Source organism: Apiospora phragmitis (genome assembly GCF_038363925.1).
Source record: "Apiospora phragmitis strain CBS 135458 chromosome Unknown utg000009l:1.0-1189150.0:1.0-1190623.0, whole genome shotgun sequence".
Lineage (NCBI taxonomy): Eukaryota > Fungi > Ascomycota > Sordariomycetes > Amphisphaeriales > Apiosporaceae > Apiospora > Apiospora phragmitis.
The window spans coordinates 462,102-483,349 of record NW_027117408.1 but is presented as its reverse complement, the minus strand read 5'-3'; the positions used below and the strand labels follow the sequence as shown (position 1 = coordinate 483,349).

The 21,248-nt window shown below is 42.6% G+C and overlaps 4 protein-coding genes across 4 annotated transcripts; 3 read left to right on the top strand and 1 right to left on the bottom strand.

Moving 5' to 3' along the window:
• Window positions 1–8,762: 8,762 nt before the first annotated feature.
• On the top strand, window positions 8,763–10,742 carry PG994_009661 (uncharacterized protein; the record flags this gene model as incomplete). Its single annotated transcript, XM_066861070.1, has 7 exons — window positions 8,763–8,945; window positions 9,004–9,144; window positions 9,202–9,325; window positions 9,383–9,665; window positions 9,740–10,114; window positions 10,168–10,341; window positions 10,568–10,742. 7 exons carry the CDS (start codon window positions 8,763–8,765, stop codon window positions 10,740–10,742), a joined length of 1,455 nt encoding a protein of 484 aa, XP_066713240.1.
• A 584-nt stretch (window positions 10,743–11,326) lies between these two features.
• PG994_009660 (uncharacterized protein) lies at window positions 11,327–11,978 on the bottom strand (the record flags this gene model as incomplete). The annotated part of the gene is given in 2 exon segments (XM_066861069.1): window positions 11,327–11,656; window positions 11,667–11,978. The coding sequence occupies 2 exon segments, from the start codon at window positions 11,976–11,978 to the stop codon at window positions 11,327–11,329; spliced, it is 642 nt and encodes a 213-aa protein (XP_066713239.1).
• Window positions 11,979–13,357: 1,379 nt separating this feature from the next.
• Window positions 13,358–16,104, top strand: PG994_009659 (uncharacterized protein; the record flags this gene model as incomplete). The annotated part of the gene is given in 4 exon segments (XM_066861068.1): window positions 13,358–14,916; window positions 14,979–15,348; window positions 15,360–15,680; window positions 15,739–16,104. The coding sequence occupies 4 exon segments, from the start codon at window positions 13,358–13,360 to the stop codon at window positions 16,102–16,104; spliced, it is 2,616 nt and encodes an 871-aa protein (XP_066713238.1).
• A 2,860-nt stretch (window positions 16,105–18,964) lies between these two features.
• Window positions 18,965–20,997, top strand: PG994_009658 (general substrate transporter; the record flags this gene model as incomplete). Its single annotated transcript, XM_066861067.1, has 5 exons — window positions 18,965–19,022; window positions 19,094–19,227; window positions 19,504–20,044; window positions 20,108–20,305; window positions 20,393–20,997. 5 exons carry the CDS (start codon window positions 18,965–18,967, stop codon window positions 20,995–20,997), a joined length of 1,536 nt encoding a protein of 511 aa, XP_066713237.1.
• Between the last annotated feature and the right edge of the window lie 251 nt (window positions 20,998–21,248).

Sequence of the window (21,248 nt, the reverse complement as noted above, 5' to 3'; positions counted from 1 at the left end):
TTTTTAGAAATTATCTAATACTTTCTTTATCCGCTAGGTATAAAGCGTACCTATTTATTATAGTGCGTATAGACTAACCACTACGCTATAAAGTAAAAGCTTCGGAAATGACTCTTCGGGTTATTTTTATCCAATTCTACGCCTTAAGTGCTACCCCGCGAGGGACCAACCCGCCGATCGTAACACTATACCCTCTCTCTAAAGGCATGCCCTTATATCTAAGGCGATAAACCCCTAATACTATATAATTTACTTAAACTCGGTGTAAAGAAACTCTAAAGCTTTTATACGAGTAGTTAATCCGTATAAGGCCTTGCCTGCTTACTAGCGATCTTACTTAAGCAGTTAAAAAGAGCTCCTATCTAGTAAATATAAGAATCGAACCCACGTCTCCTATTTAGCAAGGGCGAAGAGTTATTATATTACAGTGCGTATAAACTAACTACTACGCCATAAAGCAAAAGCTTCGGAAATGACTCTTCGGGTCATTTCTATCTAATTCTACGCCTTAAGTGCTACCCCGCGGGGGACCAACCCGCCGATCGTAATACTATTATTATAGCAAGCTATTTAGAATAGGCTACCGTGTTTAGTAATAGCGCTATTATTTTTAATAATTACTATTAGGGTGTTTTTTACTTTAGTAATATTAACGTGTCGTTCGTCTAGTATTTATTAGAAGTTTTTTTTTAATACTCGATATTTTCGAGCGTAATATCTTTATTTTTAATAGTTATAATAAGTAACGCGTTACTTTTTATTTAAGTTATTATATTTAATAGCGTCGAGATCTATAGGTTTATTATAATAACTATACGCCGTAGTATTTCTAAGCGGTATATTATTATATTAACGTAATTATTCGGTATTAGTTTAAATTTAATTAATTTATTATAATAGTTCGCCTTATTTTTTACGGCGTTATTTATATATATAAGTATCGATTTTAATAGTGAACTCTATATACGAAAGGAAATTATTAGGGGTATCTAGCCGGCTAAGTTCGTTCTTAACGTTTTTTTTTAAGCCTCGATAATATATTATAATTTTCGTAACTTCGGTACAGTTTAATCGAGCTATAATGCGTTAGAATTCGGCTGTGTAAAAAGCGGCTGATCCTTTTTATTTAAAGGTTTCGAGTTCCTTCTCTACTTATCGTTTTTTATCGGGGTTTTGGAAAAGTGACTTAAAAGCTTGTTTAAAGCTATCGTAACTTTTAAAAATTCGTTATATTTCTATGCGGTATAGTTTAATTTATTAATCGTTTTTTATAAGTTTATTTAAGTAAGGTTTGAATTAAGCGAGTACCTTATTTTTAAAAAACGAGGTAGCGTAAACGACTCGTTAAGTAATATTTTAAAACGTTTTTTAATAAAATCGTTAATAGGCTTTAATTTAAATAAAAAAGTTTCGAAAGTTCCCGCTTATTCCGTTAAATAGTATTAAAGTATTAATCTTTATACCCTTTTTAAGTATAATAAAGGTTTAAATAATATTAATAGTTATACGAAAGAGATATATTTTTTCGCGTAGCTTATTAATATTATAAGGTATTTATTTTAAAGTATTTTTAGTTCGGAGCTCGTTATGCTTTTTTTTAAGCCGTGCGTAATAATATTAATAATTAGCGCTTTTTTACTTAAGTTTTTTAATTCGTTTAACTAGCGTTTATTAAGTAGGCTCGTTATTACTATCGTCGTTATTGACCTCTATAACAAGGTCTCGTTAAGAGGTGCTAGGGGTGGCGATAGGGATCTTTCCTTATCGGGCGGTGTTGTTAAGGCTAGGCGTAAATATAGTTCTTATGATATTATTACTCGAAGGTTTAAATAATAACTTATAAAAATAAGAGTAATTAAAATATAACGAACGTTATTTAAGTTTTAAAAAAAACTTAATAAAACGTATTAAGGTTTATATTAATAATATGAAAGAATATTTAAACGTGCGATAAAAGTCTATTTTTATTAATATAATAAGTAATAATTTATAAGAATAAAGATAATTAAAGTACATAGATTTAAAGGTATTTATAATAGAGTTATTAAGATTATTTATTTTATTAATAGGTTAAATTAATATTTAAATTAATTATTAAAATAAAGAGTATTTATATAAAATACATAGAGAACGTCCGTCGTTATATATTTAATCTCTTTCTTTACTAATTCGTTAAATCGCTTAGCTCACCCTTATATTTTAGTAATCCTAGTAATCCTTATTATTAGTTAAATCGTAAGCTCACCTAGCTGTCCCTAGTAATCCTAATAATCTATCACGTGACGTCGTCTTTATTGCTTCTTTAAGTAGTACCCAGCCTGCTGCTATTTAAGATTCTATTATCGTGGTTATCGCGCGCTTTTATAATATAGGCGAGTTTATATTAATATAGCTAACAGCACGGTCGGTGGCTGTGATGTCGTAGCCTAGGCGGGGTATCGTAAATCCGGGCCGATGCTTTGTGGGTCTTAGCCATATAATCAGGTCAGGTCGTAACATAAAGGTGGACAGAATTATAAAGATAATTAAAAACGAGTTACGTAACGAATAAAGCCCAACGCAACTCGATAAAATAATATTAAATAATACTATGTATAATTAATTTAAATTAAGTAATAAAAGGATAAATAAAAAAAGGATTAAATATATAATAACGAATATCCCTTATACGTACTTTAGTTACCTTCGTTTTTATAGCTATTATATATTATATTAATAAATCGGACTTTTATCGCAAGTTTAAATACTCTTTCGTATTATTAATATAAACCCTAGTACGTCTTATTAAGTTTCTTTTAAAAACTAAATAACGTTCGTTATATTTAAAGTTTTTTATAATATACTTTTTTAAAGCTTATTCGTACTCTTAATTAAGTTTATATATAAATATAAATAAGGGTTCTTTTATATTTTTAAACAGTATTTTATAATCTTATCGTATATAAAGCGGTAAACTTATTTTTAATTTCTTATTAAAAAAAGTTTCGAATTACTAGTACTTTTCGAACATAATCGTTATAACGTTTAATTTATATTCTTTAATAATAATACATATTTTAAATACTTTAAGTTTATTAAAAGATTATTTTTTAAATCATTATTTATTAAATAATACCTCTTTTTAATATATTTTATTAGAATTAGCTTATTTTTTAATTAATTTTAAAATTACTTACCCGTAATTAAAATATACTTAAAATTATATCGTATCTTATAACGTTTATAATATTATATATAATTCGTTTATAACGTTTTTTAATATTAATTAAAAGGTTCGCGATTTCTTTTTATGTATCTCATTATTATACGTTATAAATCCTTTATTAACGGTTTTAAATTAATATAGGGCGTTTTTCTCTTATTATTTTAATATTAAACTATTAACTATTCGTAATAAAATATAATTATCCTACGCTTTATTATTTAATAACGCTCGAATAATAACTTTTTTAATTTCGATTATTAATACGATATAGTTATAAATATTTTAATTATCCGTTATTAAATATAAGGACCTATTTTAGTCCGCTTATTATCGTTCTTTTATAATAGGCGTCGTTTATTTTTCGAGCGTTGCTCTTATAAGTAATTAATAATTATTTACGGTTAATTAGTTTATTATTATTATCGTTTTTCTCGTTTTTATAAAATGCTTTTTAATATATTAGCGGAGGCGTTTTTATACACCTCTTCGTATAAAGTATTATTTTTAGTATTTAAAATTCGGGTTTTTCGAGTAGTTCGAAAGTTTATTAAAATTTATAAACGTTTTATAAATTCTTTAATATAATAGAAAGGTTTTTTTATTAAGTATGTATTTATAGGTTTTAAAAATATTAAACGCTTTCTTTTAAATATTTATAAGCTCGCAATTTTTTTAAACGTATTTAAAGTATCGGTCTTTAAAATAGTCTTTTAATCTCGTCTTTTTAAATAGTATTATCGTAACTATTATAAATTTTCTTATATTAATAAGTATGCGCGTTATCCGTCAAGAATTAACGTTTAAATTTTTCTAATAATATAATCCGGGTATATTTACGTAAGAAGTCGTTTATTAATCTTTTAAAGAAACTATTTATACTCGAGTTTTTTTACGAGGTATTTTATATAATTATTATATATATATAGTATTTATAAAAGCGTAAAATATCCTTCGTATATAGTAAAGATTTAAAAATTATCTCTTCTAATATAATTATTATAAATTCCTTAATTAAAACTAGCCGTAATAGATACTTAGTGTAAATGTTTCGAATCGGTATAAAAATTATTAAAGATGGCTAACTACTCGTCGGTTTTTACATCTTTAAATTTAGTAATCTTATTTATTAGCTCCTTTATTAATATATTAATTAAACGTTTAAACTATATTAATTAATTTAATTAATTTATAATATTAGTTATTAAATTACTATCGTATAAAAAAAACTACTCTCTTTATATTATTATAACGTTTCGATTATAATTAATATATCTTATTTTTTTATACCCCTTTTAATAAAATATAAGTTAATTTTATTATAATATATTTAATATATTAGATATATTGGAATCCTTATTTTTAAATATTTCTATTTTATATTAATAAATAAGCCAGCTGACGGTGCTACGGTCACCCTATACAACGGCGACCGCTAAATTTAGATAGCCCTTGACAGTACCACATATAAATCAGTATATAAACTAGTTAGCTTTTAATTTATAATTAATTAAATAATATTATTATCTTCTTTTTCTTTTCCTCTTTTCGATAGGCCGTAAACTTAACGAGTTAGTACTGTAACGCGCGATTTAAAATGTTATAAATAGCTCGTTAATAAAATAAGCCGCCGAAAAGTATAATATCTCTAGAATAACTCTAAAGGTTCGGATTTACGGCCGTAAAACTATAAAATAACGAAATAAGTCCTTCTAAGCTTTAATAATAGCGGAAGAGTCTTAAATTATAACTTAATATCTTATGTAATATAATTTAAACTATTCACCGGCGTACGTTATCTTTTAAATATTTATTTAACGGATTTTTTAAACTAATAAAATTAATATAATACTCGGTAAACACTAGGTTAAAAGATTTATTACTCGCTATTTATCTATTAGTACTACTTTTTCTAAAAGGATAGATTTTTTAAGGCTTAATATAACTTCCGTAAAGAAAATTATCGAGTTTTTCGAGCGGCTTAATAATTCTATTCTAAAATCGATCCTTCCGGAGTTTCGGTTTAACGTCGACGAGATCGGTAACTAGTTCGGCTATGGAACAAATATAATAATTATTAAACCTACTAGAATAAAAAGAATATTAATTAAGACTCCCTTAACCGAGAACAGGCTTTTATAATTAAATATAATAACGCTTTAAGCCGAGCTTTGCCTCTTCTTATTATATTTAAAGGTTAATAAGTCTAATAGTAATAATTTCCGGAAGAGGAGGACTCGTTAACGGATACCATAAAGGATTAAGTCTTTACAGTATCCTTTAAAGGTTAGACTAATAAGGAGCTAGCCCTAATATAGCTAAATAAGGTTTTTATTTTTTATATAAAGCCTTAAAACGAGGATTAATAACGGCTTATTATCCTAAATAGCTACGCTAACTACGTAAACGAGGACTTTATTATAATATATTTAAAGTATAAGATATAGCTTTTTTTCTTTCCGGCACACTCGTCGCACCTATTATAACCCTTAAATCTTAATCTTTTTAATATATTAAAGGATATTTATTATTAAAAAGTAACTCTATATTATATAGGGCTTAATAATATAAATATAAGTAAAAAAGACTTTTTCTAATATTACGAACTAATTAAAAGGTTTACCTTTCGGCCATATATAATAGCTGGCGGCTAGGCCGTAACTAGTATATTCCTTCGCGATATTAATAAGCCCCTTAATAGCCGGAATTAAAGGATAGAAAACTAAGTAAAAGCAGGACTATTTAAGCCTCTTCCCGACGTTTTTAATAAATAATTCTCCTCTATAGCGTTATTAATATTTATAACTAACCGTTAAATTAAAGAATTAACGGATACGCTTAGTAATAATAATACTATTTTTAATAGCGCGACGCGCCGGGTTTTATTCTAAAAGCTTTAAAAGAGTCTAAATACTTTAAACGGCTAGATCGGCTAATTAGAGCACGAGAAATTAATTTTAAAAAGTAATTTAGAAAAAGAAAGAAGTAAAAAAAGGAAAAGAGTAATACCTAACCTTAACTAGAAGTTTATACATATACGAGATGCTATAGTAATTAAGAGGGAAATAAATAACGTTACACCGGAACCCCAAGCTGTCACTCCTTTATCGTCGGCGCCGGAAGCCGTTATAATTAAATCTAACTTTAAATTTAAGATTAAAAGTGTTATAAAAGCGTTTCGGGATTAAAACGGTGTTTTTAAGATTTTATATTAATTTTTAATTAAATTATTCGTATTATTATTATATAGTATTATTATTAGTTTTTAAAGTCGCCGTTATATAGGGTGACCGTAGCACTATTAGCTAGTTTACGCGTATTATACCCGGGCTCCCCGTGAGATTTTATAGCGTTATAAACGTGTTTTAAACGTTTTTATATAATTATTCTTTTAACGCGATTCGTTTTACAACTATTTATTAATATTTTTTTTAAAATTGCAAGTCTGTTTTAACTTATATATAAAGTGATCTTTTATCTTATAGCCGTTTCTTTTTCGTACGGCGGCGCCGGCTAAGCATTTTATTCGCTTTTTCATAATACGGTTACCTTACTTTTTAAAAAAGTAACTCGGTATATAATTTACGTTATAACCTTTATAATCTAGTTAAAACTAATTAAAATAATAATTAAAAAATTATTTTAATATTATACGATATAGTTTCGAACGTATTCGGTTTAAAATTAAGCTTTAATTAAATTATTTAAAGTTTTTAATTCTTAAAGGATAAATAAGCTAGAAAACGTCTCCGGAGGTATTAAAATATATAGTTTTATATTTAATTATAAAATAATATATTCCGGATTATACGAGAGGAGTCTTATTTTTTAAAAGCTTCTTTATATATTCGAAACGGTAAAAATCGCCTAGAACGCTTTTAAAAACGTTAATAAAAAGTCCTCCTTAGAGATGAAAATAATATACGCTTATATAAAACCTTTAATTTCTTTCTCGTACGCCTTTTTTAATGTATAAAAACAGCCGATATTAAGAGGCTAGAGCTTATACGATAAATAAAAAGGTATATAATATATAATAATCGAGTTTTTTTCGTAATAAAGCTTAAAAGTTATCGAGTAGTGACTTTTATAGCCGTCTAAGACTAAGAGGCGATAATAATTTTTCGTACGAGACTTAATATATTAATTAAAGTATTAAATCTAGTCCTCGCTTTTTTTATTCGTAGTCTAGCTATTTTTAGTAATTATAATTACTTAGTCCTTTAGTAATAGGTTGTTTTTATATTAAAAAGAGAGGTGTGTTTTCCCGGTAAAGATAATATACGGAGGGATAGCGTAACCGTTTAAATCGACGCCTTAAATAATTATAATTTATTCCCGGTTCTTTTATTATATTACTTTAAGCCTTCCGCGTTAATTAAAAGTGGTTACGATTATTTTAAACGAGATTTAGTTTATAAAAAACCCGGTCTCGTTAAAATTATATATATCCTCTTTTTATATTTTATATTTATTAATTATATTCTGTACGAGAATAAATTATACGCGATATATGTTAAGATTTTTATAAAGGATTCTTTAATAATCGATTTTTCGATTAAAACGTATCCGGAGGTCTAGTTATTATCGTATAAAGTTAAAGGCTTAGTTAACACCGACGCAATTCGCGTTATATAAATTAAATAATTAATTCGCTATATCTTTTATATTATTTAACCGGGGAAAAAACGATCGTGTATTTAAATTAATAATATATTAAATAATTAATTCTTTTTTAAAATTAAAAAGCTTTTAAAATTTTTAAAGATTTTAAATCGTGATCGAATTCCGCGTTATTAGCTACATAACGTTAACTTTAAGATATAATATATCGCTATAGCTTTTTATACACTTAATTTTAAGTTATTTTAAAACGCTTAAAACGTTAAATTAAATCTTTTTTCTTTATTTTTTAATTCTATAGTTATTAAAAAAGAAAAGTTAATATAAAGTTAATTATAAAAAAGTTAATTAAAAGTGCGCAGCTCGCTTATATGCACAGCTCGCTTATGAGGTACGTTATACTTTTAAAGTAATACCTTTATAAGGTTATATAGAAAGCAGCGTGGAGCTAGTTCGCGACCCCGTGTCATCAGGGTTAACTGTCCTCGTAATTAATTACCTAGGGCCTACAAAACCAGGCATCTGGTCAGCGGGTAAGCGTCACTGTGCACCTTTCCCAAAATAGAAAATGGTCCAAGCGGAGACGAATTTCTCGGCCCGCTAGCGAGGAAGCCGATTTCGTTACCTTCTGTATATCTGTCAAGACTCAACATTAACAATGAGAGAGGTGTATGATCTACCTAGATAACAATTGGATTATTGTTATGCACGCGTGCATTTGACGCAACGATTCTTATGCTTATGTACACAGATTTGGGCTAGCCAAGCCCCAGGCCAGGCGGCTGGGCCCTTTATACCCCAGAAGGGTGGAAGGGGGCAATCAGCAGGATCCACCTGATCTTGAAACCGATCGAGTCGTCGCGTTGTACGCATTCTCACCTCAGATCTGGTCATTTGTTGTTGAAGACTGCCAGCACCATCATCGCCCGTAGAGACAATGCAGCAGGCTGGGAACTGGTTCGGCACTGCGACCCTTTATATCTCCTTCGCGCTCGCTTTGTTTTGGACTCTGAGTACCCTCAGCCAAGTGGAAAACCTCGTCCCTGATCATGAAGTAGTATATGCAGCAAACCTATTGGTGCATATCCCGCCAAACAGCACCGACGATGCATACCACGTTGTGGGTTCCCGATCACTTCTTCCAACAGTTGCGCCATGTGCTGACCATATGAATGCAGGTGAGCGTCGAGTTGGACGGACAGTCATTGCTGCTGAACATAGACACGTCCACGGGCGATTCGTTTATCGCTTCTGGCCAATGCGATACGGCGAACCCGAAGAGTGGATGCTACGCGCTGGATGCGACATTCAAGACCAAGGTATTTCGATTGAGTCGATAGAAGCCTCCTGGGCGGTTGCTAAAGTACTCAACTCAGGAAAACACCATCATACACCATGACCAGAAGTTTGAGGCAGACCTTGGTGTTGGTCGTGCAACTGGGCAACACGCCACTTTGAGAGCCAACATCTCCGGCCTGGAAGTTGGCAATGTTACGGCAGGTATGTATAGATCTGATATGAGTGAGCCTTTGGACGTCAAGTTCACACGTTGCATAGCGCTTATCGACGAGGCCATGCCGGGCTCGTTCCAGAACGGATCTTTCGCAGGCATCCTAGGGCTCGGGATGCGTACAGCTTCTTCCCAATGGCTCCAATTTCAGAAGCTGTCGTTCATCGACACGTTGATTACCCAAGGGAAGCTGGCCAAGCCTCTTTTTTCATTGCGCTTTCCTCGCCTGGGCGACCCGAACGCGATGGCTGGGGCCTTTTCTATCGGAGAAATTGAGGAAGAGTTCATGATGATTCCAACCAAATACAGCGATGTCGTTCAATTCTCTTCGTGGGTACCCCTCGCTACAGATATCCTATCTCCTTGAATTCCTTCAACTAGCACATGCTAACACGTCGCAAAAGGTCGCCCGATAACACGGACACTCTTGCTACGGCAGCATGGTCTGTCAGTCTGGACGGCCTCCGGATGAATGGCGTCGAGTTTCCGGTCAGTCCGGGCCGCCGTCGCCCGGATGCGAAACATGTGTCCGTGATCGACTCCGGGGCATCTCATATCTACCTGCCAACAGCAGACTTCAATGCAGTTGTCAAGAAGTTTGAGGGCAAGACGGAAGTTCGGCAGAGTACTAGCCAGGGGTTCACTGGCGACGTGGCCTACTTTGAATGCTCCATTCCTCAATCGCTTGAGCTGAAGGTCAACGGGAACTGGTATCTCGTTGACCCCCTGGATATGCTGGCGAGTAATTCGAGCTATTACGCTGAGGATGGAACAAGGATGTAAGTCTTCCCGCTCTGGCGAATCATCTCCACGTCGTATTAACTGCGCCCAGGTGCCGTGGTGGAATTGGAAGTAGGGAAAAGCCCAAGCTCGGCGACAGCCTTCTGGGTATGCCCTTCTTGAGATCGGTGTTCACCATCTATGAGTACATGTCGGCGGACATGATTTCGAAGACTCCCCGCCTCGGTCTGCTCAGCCTGGTGGACACGAGGTTAGCCAAGGGGCGGTATGCAGACTTGTACACCAATCGACTCCCATGAGGTGGCAGGTTCATTCCGAATTCTGAAAAGCCCATAGAAGACCAAGACTGTTAGGCCTCTTCAGTGCTGTCTCTCCAAACTGAAGCGACTCGAGCAAAGAGAAACCCCCGCACAAGCCTAAAGGAGGTATCGGGTCGGATACTGGAGCCAGTACTTCAGCTCTGTCGTGGGCTTTCCGATCTTCGTGTATAGAGTCCAGACTGAGGAATTGGAGCGACTGTTCACCGCTCAGTCGCACAACCCCTGGTATCGATCGATCTTCTCGCTTCCAACTATAGGAACAAGAACAGATACCCGCAGAGTCGAGGGCTCTGATCGCGTGAAGTTCACTATCCAGAGTTCGCCTCCCCATGCGCAAACACTCTGATTAGTTCGGCTCGAAAATCTATTTTCAACCTTGTGAAAACAGAGGTTGCCAGGCACTTTCTTGTCTGTTGGGTGGTTTGTGGTCGTCAGCACTATGGCGGTGCGAAGTGCCGGATCAGGGAGCAGTAGCACATATAAGACAGACATTGTAAGCAGAGCATAATATTAGAGCAGCTAGAGATAATAACCAGATTGCAGCCCCCATTACAATTGACTCTAACATACACTAGACTTTTCGGTGCATTTCCCATAACACGTACCACAATCCAATCGCAAACCCAGGCGGCCGGCCTCTTGTGCTTCTTCGGCCAGCGTTTTGCTCAGGGTTCGTGTCCCTCTCTACATTCGCCAAACGGACCATGACACCTTACATTAGATGGGCATTTCCACGAGGCAGGCCGGAAGTCAGTGCCGTCTTTACTACTCGAGGGAAGTCGTTGCCGGAGCTCGGGTCTCGTTCTTGAGCTGTTCGGGATCGTCGTGATCGCACATGTCGGAAAACGGGCCGGGCCTAAATCGAATCTCGACGTTATTATTTTTCCTCAGAAAGTACAATCGCATTTCACGATCAACCCGCCCGCGTCACTAGAAATAAAAAGGGACACTACGAACTACGTACTTGTAAGAGGCGGTCCAGGAGCCCGGGTAATAGTCCATCTCAGGAATCGACCAGCCCCTTGTGGGCACATCCATGTAGTTTTCGCCCCACGACTCGCTGTATAGTGTGCAGACATGACCTAAATTGTGCTCCGGGTTTCCCGGCTGCGTGAACAGCCGCATTGCGAAGAAGCGGCACAGGCCGACGGCCTCCATCCCGTCGGCCTTCGCCTTGCGGCGCTGCTCTGTGCAGGCCGCCACGCACGTGTCCGCCAACAGCTCGCCTCCGGGCACCAGCCCGTCCTTGTCGCCCGACCCCTGGCGAAACCAGACGTAGCCGAGCGCGGTCCAGCGGCCGCGGCAGTCCCTTCTTCGGCGCGGCGACAGTGGTGGTCCAGTGGTGCACGATAGGCGTGTAGTCCGCACTCGTGTGGGTGGTGTTGATGGGGATGCCTCCGTCGCAGAAAACCGTCCCTTCCAAGGGGCCGTCGATGCTATGCGGTTCGCGCTCCGGGATGCAGTCGCTGTCCGGCGTGGTGACCTCGGGAGGGTATGGCAGTTCTCCAGGGTAGCGCCATGGTGCCGCGGCCGAGGGACGGACGGCGAATGCCACAAGAATGGCAAGCGATAGGCTCTTCATGCTAACTGACTGCATCTTCAGGGATAACTGGCTTGTGTAGTTAGCTAGTTGGTCGGTATGGGTTTTCGACTTGGATTTTTGAAGAAAGTTACCGTGAAGTGTTATGTATGATACGTAGAAAAGGCATTGGGGCAGGATTCAGGACAGGAACCGTCGATTGGCTATATACATAGGTGGCACATTCAATCGTGAGAGACGTTTAGAGGTATTTTGGGCGAGGAGAAAGCATTAGATTTGAGAAAGTATTGGCGGAGAGACTGGAGCTGTCCATGTCATTCCAGGACTATGTACCACTAAAATAAAAAGGCGTATCTCTGAACCATACTCAGTGGAGTTGAAGCTATCATCAATGAATGCCATCAATTGCTGAACCCTCAAAGAATACCTATGCATTCTGATTGGGTAAACTATGCCTCAAGAGTGATCACGTCAGATTGGCCACTGAGCCAAAAGATCAGGATGCGCCCAAGAGACTGGTCTCCCCTAAAGCAAAGCTGGGAGTAAGATTTGCCTGCGTCGTGGACCACCGTCCAGCTTGATTCTGTCACGTATACCAAAGGTTCTACACGCATTGCGTTGTTGTCCTTGGTGAGTCATGGCTTTCGATTGAAGCAGACCGTGCTTGAGGCCAGGGGCACCGCGGATCCCCCCTATTTATTCCATGGGGCAACGCGACCCAGCACCTTGATGCGAATTGCAACTGGTTTTTGCGCAGAAACAGAAGCAGAACATAAGTTGCATAGTTGCATGATACACCACGATGGACGACACGGTATCTCGAAGTATGTCAAGGCGCTTCAGGTAATCGTATGGGTTCCTATAGCTTCCACCTACCTGGTTGAACCCAACTACACAGGAGTCAGTACGTCACTCACAGACGACAGCCTGCACCACGAATTTCCCAGAGTTATCTTGATTGAATCGGCCAATAATTCCAGTGCGTAATTACCGCATTCGACTGCGCCGAAGCATGCATGCATGATGGTGATCATGGGCTTCGTGAGGCTTGGTGAATGTCTCATTTCACTCTGTGAATTCCTCCCTCCTCGAACATCAGACTCGAAAACGGATTGAATGATTGAAGATTCCCAAGTGGGGTTGTCGGTCTCACTCAGTACGCTAGACCCCTTTCAACCTAATTCGAGGTGGGAATAGCTGCGCTTATCGCTTATCGCTCGTCATCACCCCATCGGTGATACCTCGGCTTGCAGCCGCGGAAAAAAAAGTAATCAACCGTGCTAGGTATCAGAAAGGCGCGTTTTAACCTAGCCAAAACCCAACCCAGGCTTTATTATTAATATCGCGCCATAAATGAGAGTGGCAGCATTCCATTAACAACAACCACACTCCCACAATCCGATAGCACATCGACCCCCAATATGTCAAGCTATCGACCATCATCGGGTCAACCGCCGCCACCGCCTCCTCCTGGCCAGGGCTACGGAGGAGCTGGTGGTTACGTTTCATCCTCGCAGCACTCGTACCATCAACCTCCCCCACCTCCTCCGCCTAATGGAGGCGATCGCTATGCTCCTTCGCACAATTCGGATCCCCGCGTCTTTCGTGGAGGCTTCTCTGATTTGCGACGTGACACCGGCAGTAGTCGAGATCACCGGGATGACTACCGTCGCGATCATCGGGACGACTACCGTCGCGATCATCGGGACGACTACCGTCGCGATCATCGGGATGACTCCCGTCGCGATCATCGGGACGATTATCGACCCCCGCAAGGCGACTTCGACTTCCGCATAAACCGTCCCTCAGGTGTCCAGGAATCATTCGAATCCTACAGACCTTCACATGAGTCTGGTCGCAATGGAGGACGTGCAGACCGCGATGATCGTCGATATCCATCTGATGGTCACAGATCTCAGCGCAATGGCATCAGCAATGGAGGCAGGCCACCTGCTCCTCGAGGGCCCCGATACGAGCGAGGCGGCCGTGTTGGCAATTACCGAGGTCGCGGTGGTTACCAGAAATACGCCCCTAAGAAAGCGGCCGAACGCGAGTTATTGTACCAGAGACATGACGGAAATGTGGAAGAAATGCTTGGCGATGCTAACGGCAGGCCGTCCTACCGAGATGTCGATGAGTTGTCCGATAGTGATGAGGCGGCCATGGAAATTTCAGATGATTCGGATGCAGAACCTCAGGAACCTGTCGCCAAACGCGCCCGTGTGTCCTCGGCCCCCACCAGCGCTGCTGAAGAAGCTGCACCTCGATGGTCCAACCCCGACCCGTACACTGCACTTCCACCCCCGGATGAGACAGCCCGCAAGAAGAAAGACGTTGTTCAGCTCATCCGCAAAGCACGCGTCGAGGCTGATTCCACGAAATCAACTGCTCCGTCCGAGGCTGCGGAATTCATATCCTGCGACTTTTCTGACGGCGAGGACAAAAAAGCAGACGCTGGCAATAACCTCGCTGCACAGTCGCATCTCGCAGACAACCACCTAGGTGCATCATCATCATCTGGTCCCACCAATGTGACATCTACAATTGCTGAATTACACAACATGGCTCCCCATGCTAACCTGGCTATTTCTTCGCTCCCGCCGCACTTGCGCGGTCATCCTGCAATTGCCCAATTGCCCCCACATTTGCGCAACAACCCCGAGGCAATCGCGGCTGCCGTTGGCTACGGCAAACAAACCCAACCCAAGCACGACGCAATTGCCTCTGCCTCCCAAGTCGGCCAAACCCTGCCCAGACGCAACGCACAAGCCACGCCGGTCGATCTCACTCCCTCGACTGCTCTTGGTAGTCGCAAGCGCACATTTGATGACCGTATCAAGCGCCCACATGCACCCTTGAAAAAGGTAACCAAGATGAGGACGTCGGGTGATATCATCAGCGAGTATTACCCGCTTCCTGGACAGGACGCCTGCCCGTGGGTTGAGGTAGATCACTCTCAGACTGCCTCCATGTCGGTCAGGTATGTAGCTAGCTCCATGCACTCATTGCACCGTTTGGGAGGCCCGTTCTAACTGTGTGCAGGCTACATAAGGAACTAGTCGACTTTCACGAATACGTCAAGCCACGTGATTTCGAACAGCGCGTTCGTGAGGAAGTTGTGAACCGGCTGAACCACCTTGTCAAGTTCAAGTGGAGTGACGCGAGCATCCGCGCTTTTGGTTCCTTCATGTCAGGACTGTATCTCCCCACAGCCGATATGGACCTTGTCATTTGCTCCCAGAGCTTCCTTAAGACGGGAATCGCCAAGTACAATTCTAAGAATAAGTTATTTCAGATGTCTCGCTTCTTAGAGGGACGCCAAGTCGCCTACATGAACGAGATCGAGGTTGTCGCTAGCGCCAAGGTCCCACTCCTGAAGTACTGCGACAACTGGACTGGTCTGAAGATTGATGTTTCTCTCAGAAGTACGATGGCATCAAAGCCATCAAGACATTCACAGATTGGAAGGAGAAGTACCCGGCAATGCCCATCTTGGTTGCTGTGCTCAAGCAATTCCTTTGCATGAGAGGTCTGAACGAGCCAGTGAATGGTGGCATCGGTGGATTCTCTGTCATCTGCATGGTCGTTCACCTTCTTAACCAGATGCCACAGGTGCAAAGCGGTTCCATGATCCCTGAACATCACCTCGGTGAATGTTTGATGGAGTTCCTCGATTACTACGGTAACAGATTCAACTACGAGGTCACTGCTATCTGCATGAACCCACCTCGGGAGGTCCCAAAGGTACGATTTGTCGCACCTAGTCATTTGCTCTCGATTTCCATGCTGATAAGTCTTGCAGAATGAGGTCTCGAATCTTGTGTACCGAAACATGGATCGGCTGTCGATTATTGACCCCAACAACCCAGCGAACGATATTTCTGGCGGTTCCTCTAACTTCGCCGTGATTCGACGTCACTTCAAGAATGCATATGAGACGCTTCAGGAGCGAATGAATGGATTGCCGTGGTCGAACGGTGACCCCAAGGTCCAAGTCCATGGGTACAACACCATTCTGGCGGACATCTTCGCCGGTAACTACTCGTCCTTCAAGAAACAACGTGATTTCCTGCAGCACCTTGACGAGGAGATGAATGCTCCACCTTCGCCGCCGAGTCGACGTCCGGCAATTGGTCCCCACGGCATCGACTACAACAAGGTTAAATAGTAGAGGCCATTCGTTACAGTCGCATGCGAATCTCTCTGGTGTTGTTCCCCTCTTCGAACTTGAGGCATGAGGGGGAACCGGCGTTACGGAACCGGTTTCATTTGATACGATAGATGGAAGGCGAACAAGATGACCTTTACGATCCACGGCGTTGACTGGTTTGCGGCTGTTCTTTGCTTTGCAGATACCCCCAGGATTTCCCGGCCCTGGCCATGGCCAATGGCTTACGTCTCGCGAGCTAAACGTTTCTGTCCAGGTCCCGGCATTACATGTAGTATAGGGGCGGACGATCTGAGCTGTGTTATCTCGTTATCACAGCCTGCCAACGGCATGCATCCCTTGCGTTGAGTTGCGTTGAGTTACCACAAGATGGTCCGCCGAGTGGCAAGAGCGATTAATGAAGACGATTATTGAGATCTTGTTTCTGGCAAAGGGTGCCCCAGTGGGGTAACCATGATGTGAAATCTTGTTGTGCTAATGTGTTATGCCACAGTGTTCATACTCACTTACTTTGCCCACATGGACCTGCCCTCGTGGAATGAACGGACTAATCTGCGATAGGAAAACGAACTTTGTTGCTGTCATATCGTGAGCACGTTCGGCCCCGGCTTCCAGACCTCGCAACTCAGGTTGAATGTTTGATGGCCTCCATTTTCTCACTGCAGTCTAGGACTCGTTCCTGGATGTGGAGAGGAGATTGCAGACGAAAGATGTGAGCCTTGTGATGCGTTCCATCCTTCCGGGACCTTGCTTTGCTTCACCTAGCACACGGCTGTGGGTGGTGCCATGCGTTACTCCAAATGCGGTGATTTGACTGTCCTACATGCACATCTATAGCGTGTGACAACCTTGAATCCTAGGTTAGGTACATATGGTCAGTGGCACTTGTTGGAGGAAGTCACACGACGAGCAAGGCCATCCTTATTGAGGTCACTACATAAATCATAAACCCAATTAATCCAAAGGGATCGCAATCCCATTGATACCTGACCATCCACTGTGGTAGAAACAAGCATTCTCACTCACAATGCACCCGGCGCTTAGCAGCCATCTTGAATTCAATGAGACTCTTTCTGGTGCACCCCTTGCAGTAGTAGGTTAGTAGTAGATACTGTTGGGGTGCCCCGCATCCCCCGCAAAGCAAGCTCCCTTCTTTTCCTCCACCCACATGGTATCCTACCCACCTTCTCTCATCCTTACATGAACCCTTGCAAATATGTATCATACTTGACTCCAATGCTTGTGTGTACATATTTCAGCTGCGATTCGGTGTTTTCTCCGGCCATACTCGCCGTCTCGTGCTCCCTCTCCTGACCAGCCATAGCTGTGACAGGCAGCCTTCATGCAACGAAAATGCAATACTCCAATCCTGTGCAACCAAGCTGTTGGCTGATGGACAGGCAGACAGACAGACAGACGAGAGTCGGCCTTCTCCCTCCCCTGACTCAAGGTTGGGATGATTTCAATGCTTCGGTCCCGTTTGCTGTTGCCAGCCACGTGTGTGCCAAGTGATACGACATCTTCAGCATCGGATGGACGTCCGACGCTCGCTCCCGGCTGTCAGCTCATGAAGTGTTTCGGCTGCTGCAGAATGTGCATGTTTGCTTGCGCCCAATGTCTAAGGTGTAAGGTGCGGTTTACAATTGAGACACCCTTTAACCACGGCATGTCAAATCTTGCAGACCTTGCAGACCTTGCAGACCTCAGTCCCTTCCCCTCCCCCCCCAAGCCAAACAGCCTGAGCCAGAAAATGTCGATTGCTTTCACTGGCCAAAGCCAGCATATTCATTCCACAGCACACGAAAAAGCAATCAGCTTGATCATCTTCGTGGCAGTGCTCTCTCTCTCTCTCATTGCATCAGGTTAACTTGACGGTCGCATGATTAGTAAATGCCATGTTCGCAACTCTCCCATCCCTCAAGCCACTGACGGTAGTAGGGCAGACAGTTGAGTTAATTAAACGAAAATGTCCCCATTGGCTGCTTCAGTCAGTCATTCTGTACGCCCGCTCCGGGATAGCTACCAATGTGCGTGTTTACTTCCTACGGTATTGGTTCAACCGGGGCCTACGTGTATGTAGTAACCTACTTATATGCCATATCGTTTTTTGCCTCCATCCGACCGAGCTGTCATCAAGGTGGGCGGTTGGTCTAGTGCTGAGCTTCTGTGGCAGCACTCACGCTCCAAGGTCGGTCTTGATTTGCATCTGGTCTGGGCGCGTTAGATCCAACCTCGTTCACAACACACTCTGGTCGGCAAATCTGTTGAATTAGGTAAACCGACTCTCCCTTGGGCTAGCCCCGGAAGGCTGGCAAGGATGGGGAATTTCGATTTCCTCCTGATTGGGCAGTAGTCGGTCAATGAGGATCGGCAAACGACAGTGACCCCAAAAGCAGGGCTGAACTGCATTGGGATATTTCCGCATGAACTCTGCGGCCTCCCTAGAGACGGTGACAGGCCAGGCTGGGCCAGAGGCCTGAGAGGGGCTCCTTGTGATCCTCCAAGCCCAAGAGCAGCATCTTCGGATTGGGCCACCTGGCTCTGGCTATATCCTTGCCCGTGCCAAACTGCCATCCCCCTTGCTAGATTTCAAGGGACGCGCCTCAAATCCAACTCCCTGCCATCCCGTACCCACATCCCTCACGTTGTACCACCGTCCCGGGACCGTCATGCTGAATTCACCCGTCAATATTTAGTATATACCGGTCGCCTCCCACTCACTTGTTGAGTCTAACGGCTTTATTACTTCCCCCCACATTTGCATGTGGTAGGATCAGATCTGTCTGTGCCGTGTTCGACCCCCAACCTTTCAGACCCATCAAAGGCCAACTCCTGCTATGAGACAGCTCTCTCTAACATCATGAGCAAGAAAACCTCTCCTGCTAATGTGTATTTCATCTGCTCGTTCGCCGCCATTGGTAAGGAAATATATGCAATACCTACACATTCCTCTGCGATGTTCTCGCGCCGTCACTAACAGGAACATCAGGCGGTGGACTGTTCGGCTTCGATATTAGCTCCATGAGCGGTGTCCTAGGTACCAAGGCCTACACACGCTACTTTAACAACCCGGTGTCCTACGCTCAAGGCGGTATCACGGCATCTATGCCAGCTGGGTCGCTTGTCGGTGCGTATCATGCTTCCATAACTAACGAGCCCCTGCCTTACAAACACGTGGGCTGACTAGTATATATCACCAAAAGGATCGCTGTGCAGCTCGTTCCTGGCCGATAGGTTCTCTCGAAAGATAACCCTGCAGATTTCCTGCGTGTTGTGGATAATTGGCTCCATGTAAGCCAACCCTTTGGATATCTATTTTGGGCCGAACCAGGATCTTCAGGAGGGTGCATGAAGTACTTACTCTGAATGTTGCTATTCAGTATCCAATGTGCATCCCAGAATGTCGGCATGCTGTGCGCCGGGCGACTCATCGCAGGCCTCTGTGTTGGCATCGCGTCGTCGGTCGTGCCCGTGTACCAGGCCGAGATCGCGCCCAAGGAGATCCGCGGCCGCGTCGTGTCGCTGCAGCAGTGGGCCATCACCTGGGGCATCCTGATCCAGTACTTCATCCAGTACGGCGCGGCGCAGGTGGGCGGCGGGCCCTTGGACCCAGACCAGCCCGAGGCCGCGTTCCGCATCCCCTGGGGCGTCCAGATGGTGCCCGCCTTCGTCTTGCTCGTCGGCCTCTTCTTCTTCCCCTACAGCCCCCGCTGGCTCGCCGCCCACGACCGCTGGGAGGAGGCCATCCGGGTCCTGGCCCGCCTGCACGGCGACGGCGACCCGAACCACCCAAAAGTCCTCGCCGAGTACCAGGAGATCGAGGAGGCGCTGCGGTTCGAGCGCGAGGATGCGACGTCGAGCTTCCGGGCGCTCCTTCGGCCGCGCATCTCCAAGCGCGTGCTGCTCGGGATGAGCGTGCAGATGTGGTCGCAGCTTTGTGGTATGTTTTAACTTAAGTACTCACTCGCTACTCAATTCGCCTTCAATCTGATTTGGATGATAGGAATGAACATTATGATGTACTACATTGTGTACATCATGAAAGGCGCTCAGATTGCTTCGCCGTTGGCGACTGCTTCCATTCAATACGTCATCAACGTTGCCATGACTCTGCCGGCTATCATGTATCTTGATAAGATCGGCCGCAGGCCAGCGCTCATCGTTGGCGCATTCTTGATGATGACTTTTCTGTTTATCGAAGGTGAAGAATCCGTCCAGATTGTCAATCGGGTGCATCAATCCATCCATGGTCATGACTAGCCTGGCTAACCAATCTTGCGATAAAAAGGGGCTCTCCAAGCCGTCCACGGCCAACCGAACACGGACGAGACCCGGACCGATGACAACAAGGACATCACGTGGCTGATCAAGGACAACAAGCCCGTCTCGACGGCCATCGTCGCGATGTCGTACCTGTTCGTGGCAACGTTCGCGACAACCTGGGGCCCGACGTCCTGGACGTACCCGGCCGAGATCTTTCCCTCCAAAGTGCGGGCCAAGGCCGTGTCGCTGTCGACGGCGTCCAACTGGTTCTGGAACATGGTCCTGGCCTTCGCGGTGCCGCCCCTGCTGTGGCACATCAACTGGAAAATGTACATGATCTTCGCGGCCTTCAACGGCGCCGCGTTCGTCCACATGAGCCTCCTCGCGCCCCAGACCAAGGGGTTCACGCTCGAGGAGATGGACGACATCTTCGATAGCGGCCATCCGGCTTGGAAGCCTTACAAGAAGGTCTCGAGGCTCGATCAGCTGACCAAGGATATCGAGGCAGGACATGTCAAGATTGCGGGGCCGCTGGGTAGCGGTGGTGTTGCTAGTGCTGGTGAAAGGAAAGGGGCGGATTCGATGGCGACGGCTGAAGAGAATGAGATTCGGGTCGGAGAGAAGGCTTAGGTGAAAGGAAGCTCTACCTTGTGGGCGTTTGCAAAGATTAGGCTTCGGGAAAATGTATGCTGCGGGTATGTTTGGATACTGGCGATATTGAGGGGCGGCGTAAGTGATACCATTTGTGACCATGTTTACGCTTTCTATTCTGCTACATTACATGAACGTTTTGGTGTTGTCTTCAATTAAATTTCGTGAATAATTAGCCAGCTTTCCTATCACCGGCTGTACCATCCCTGATGATCCCACCTCGTGAAATT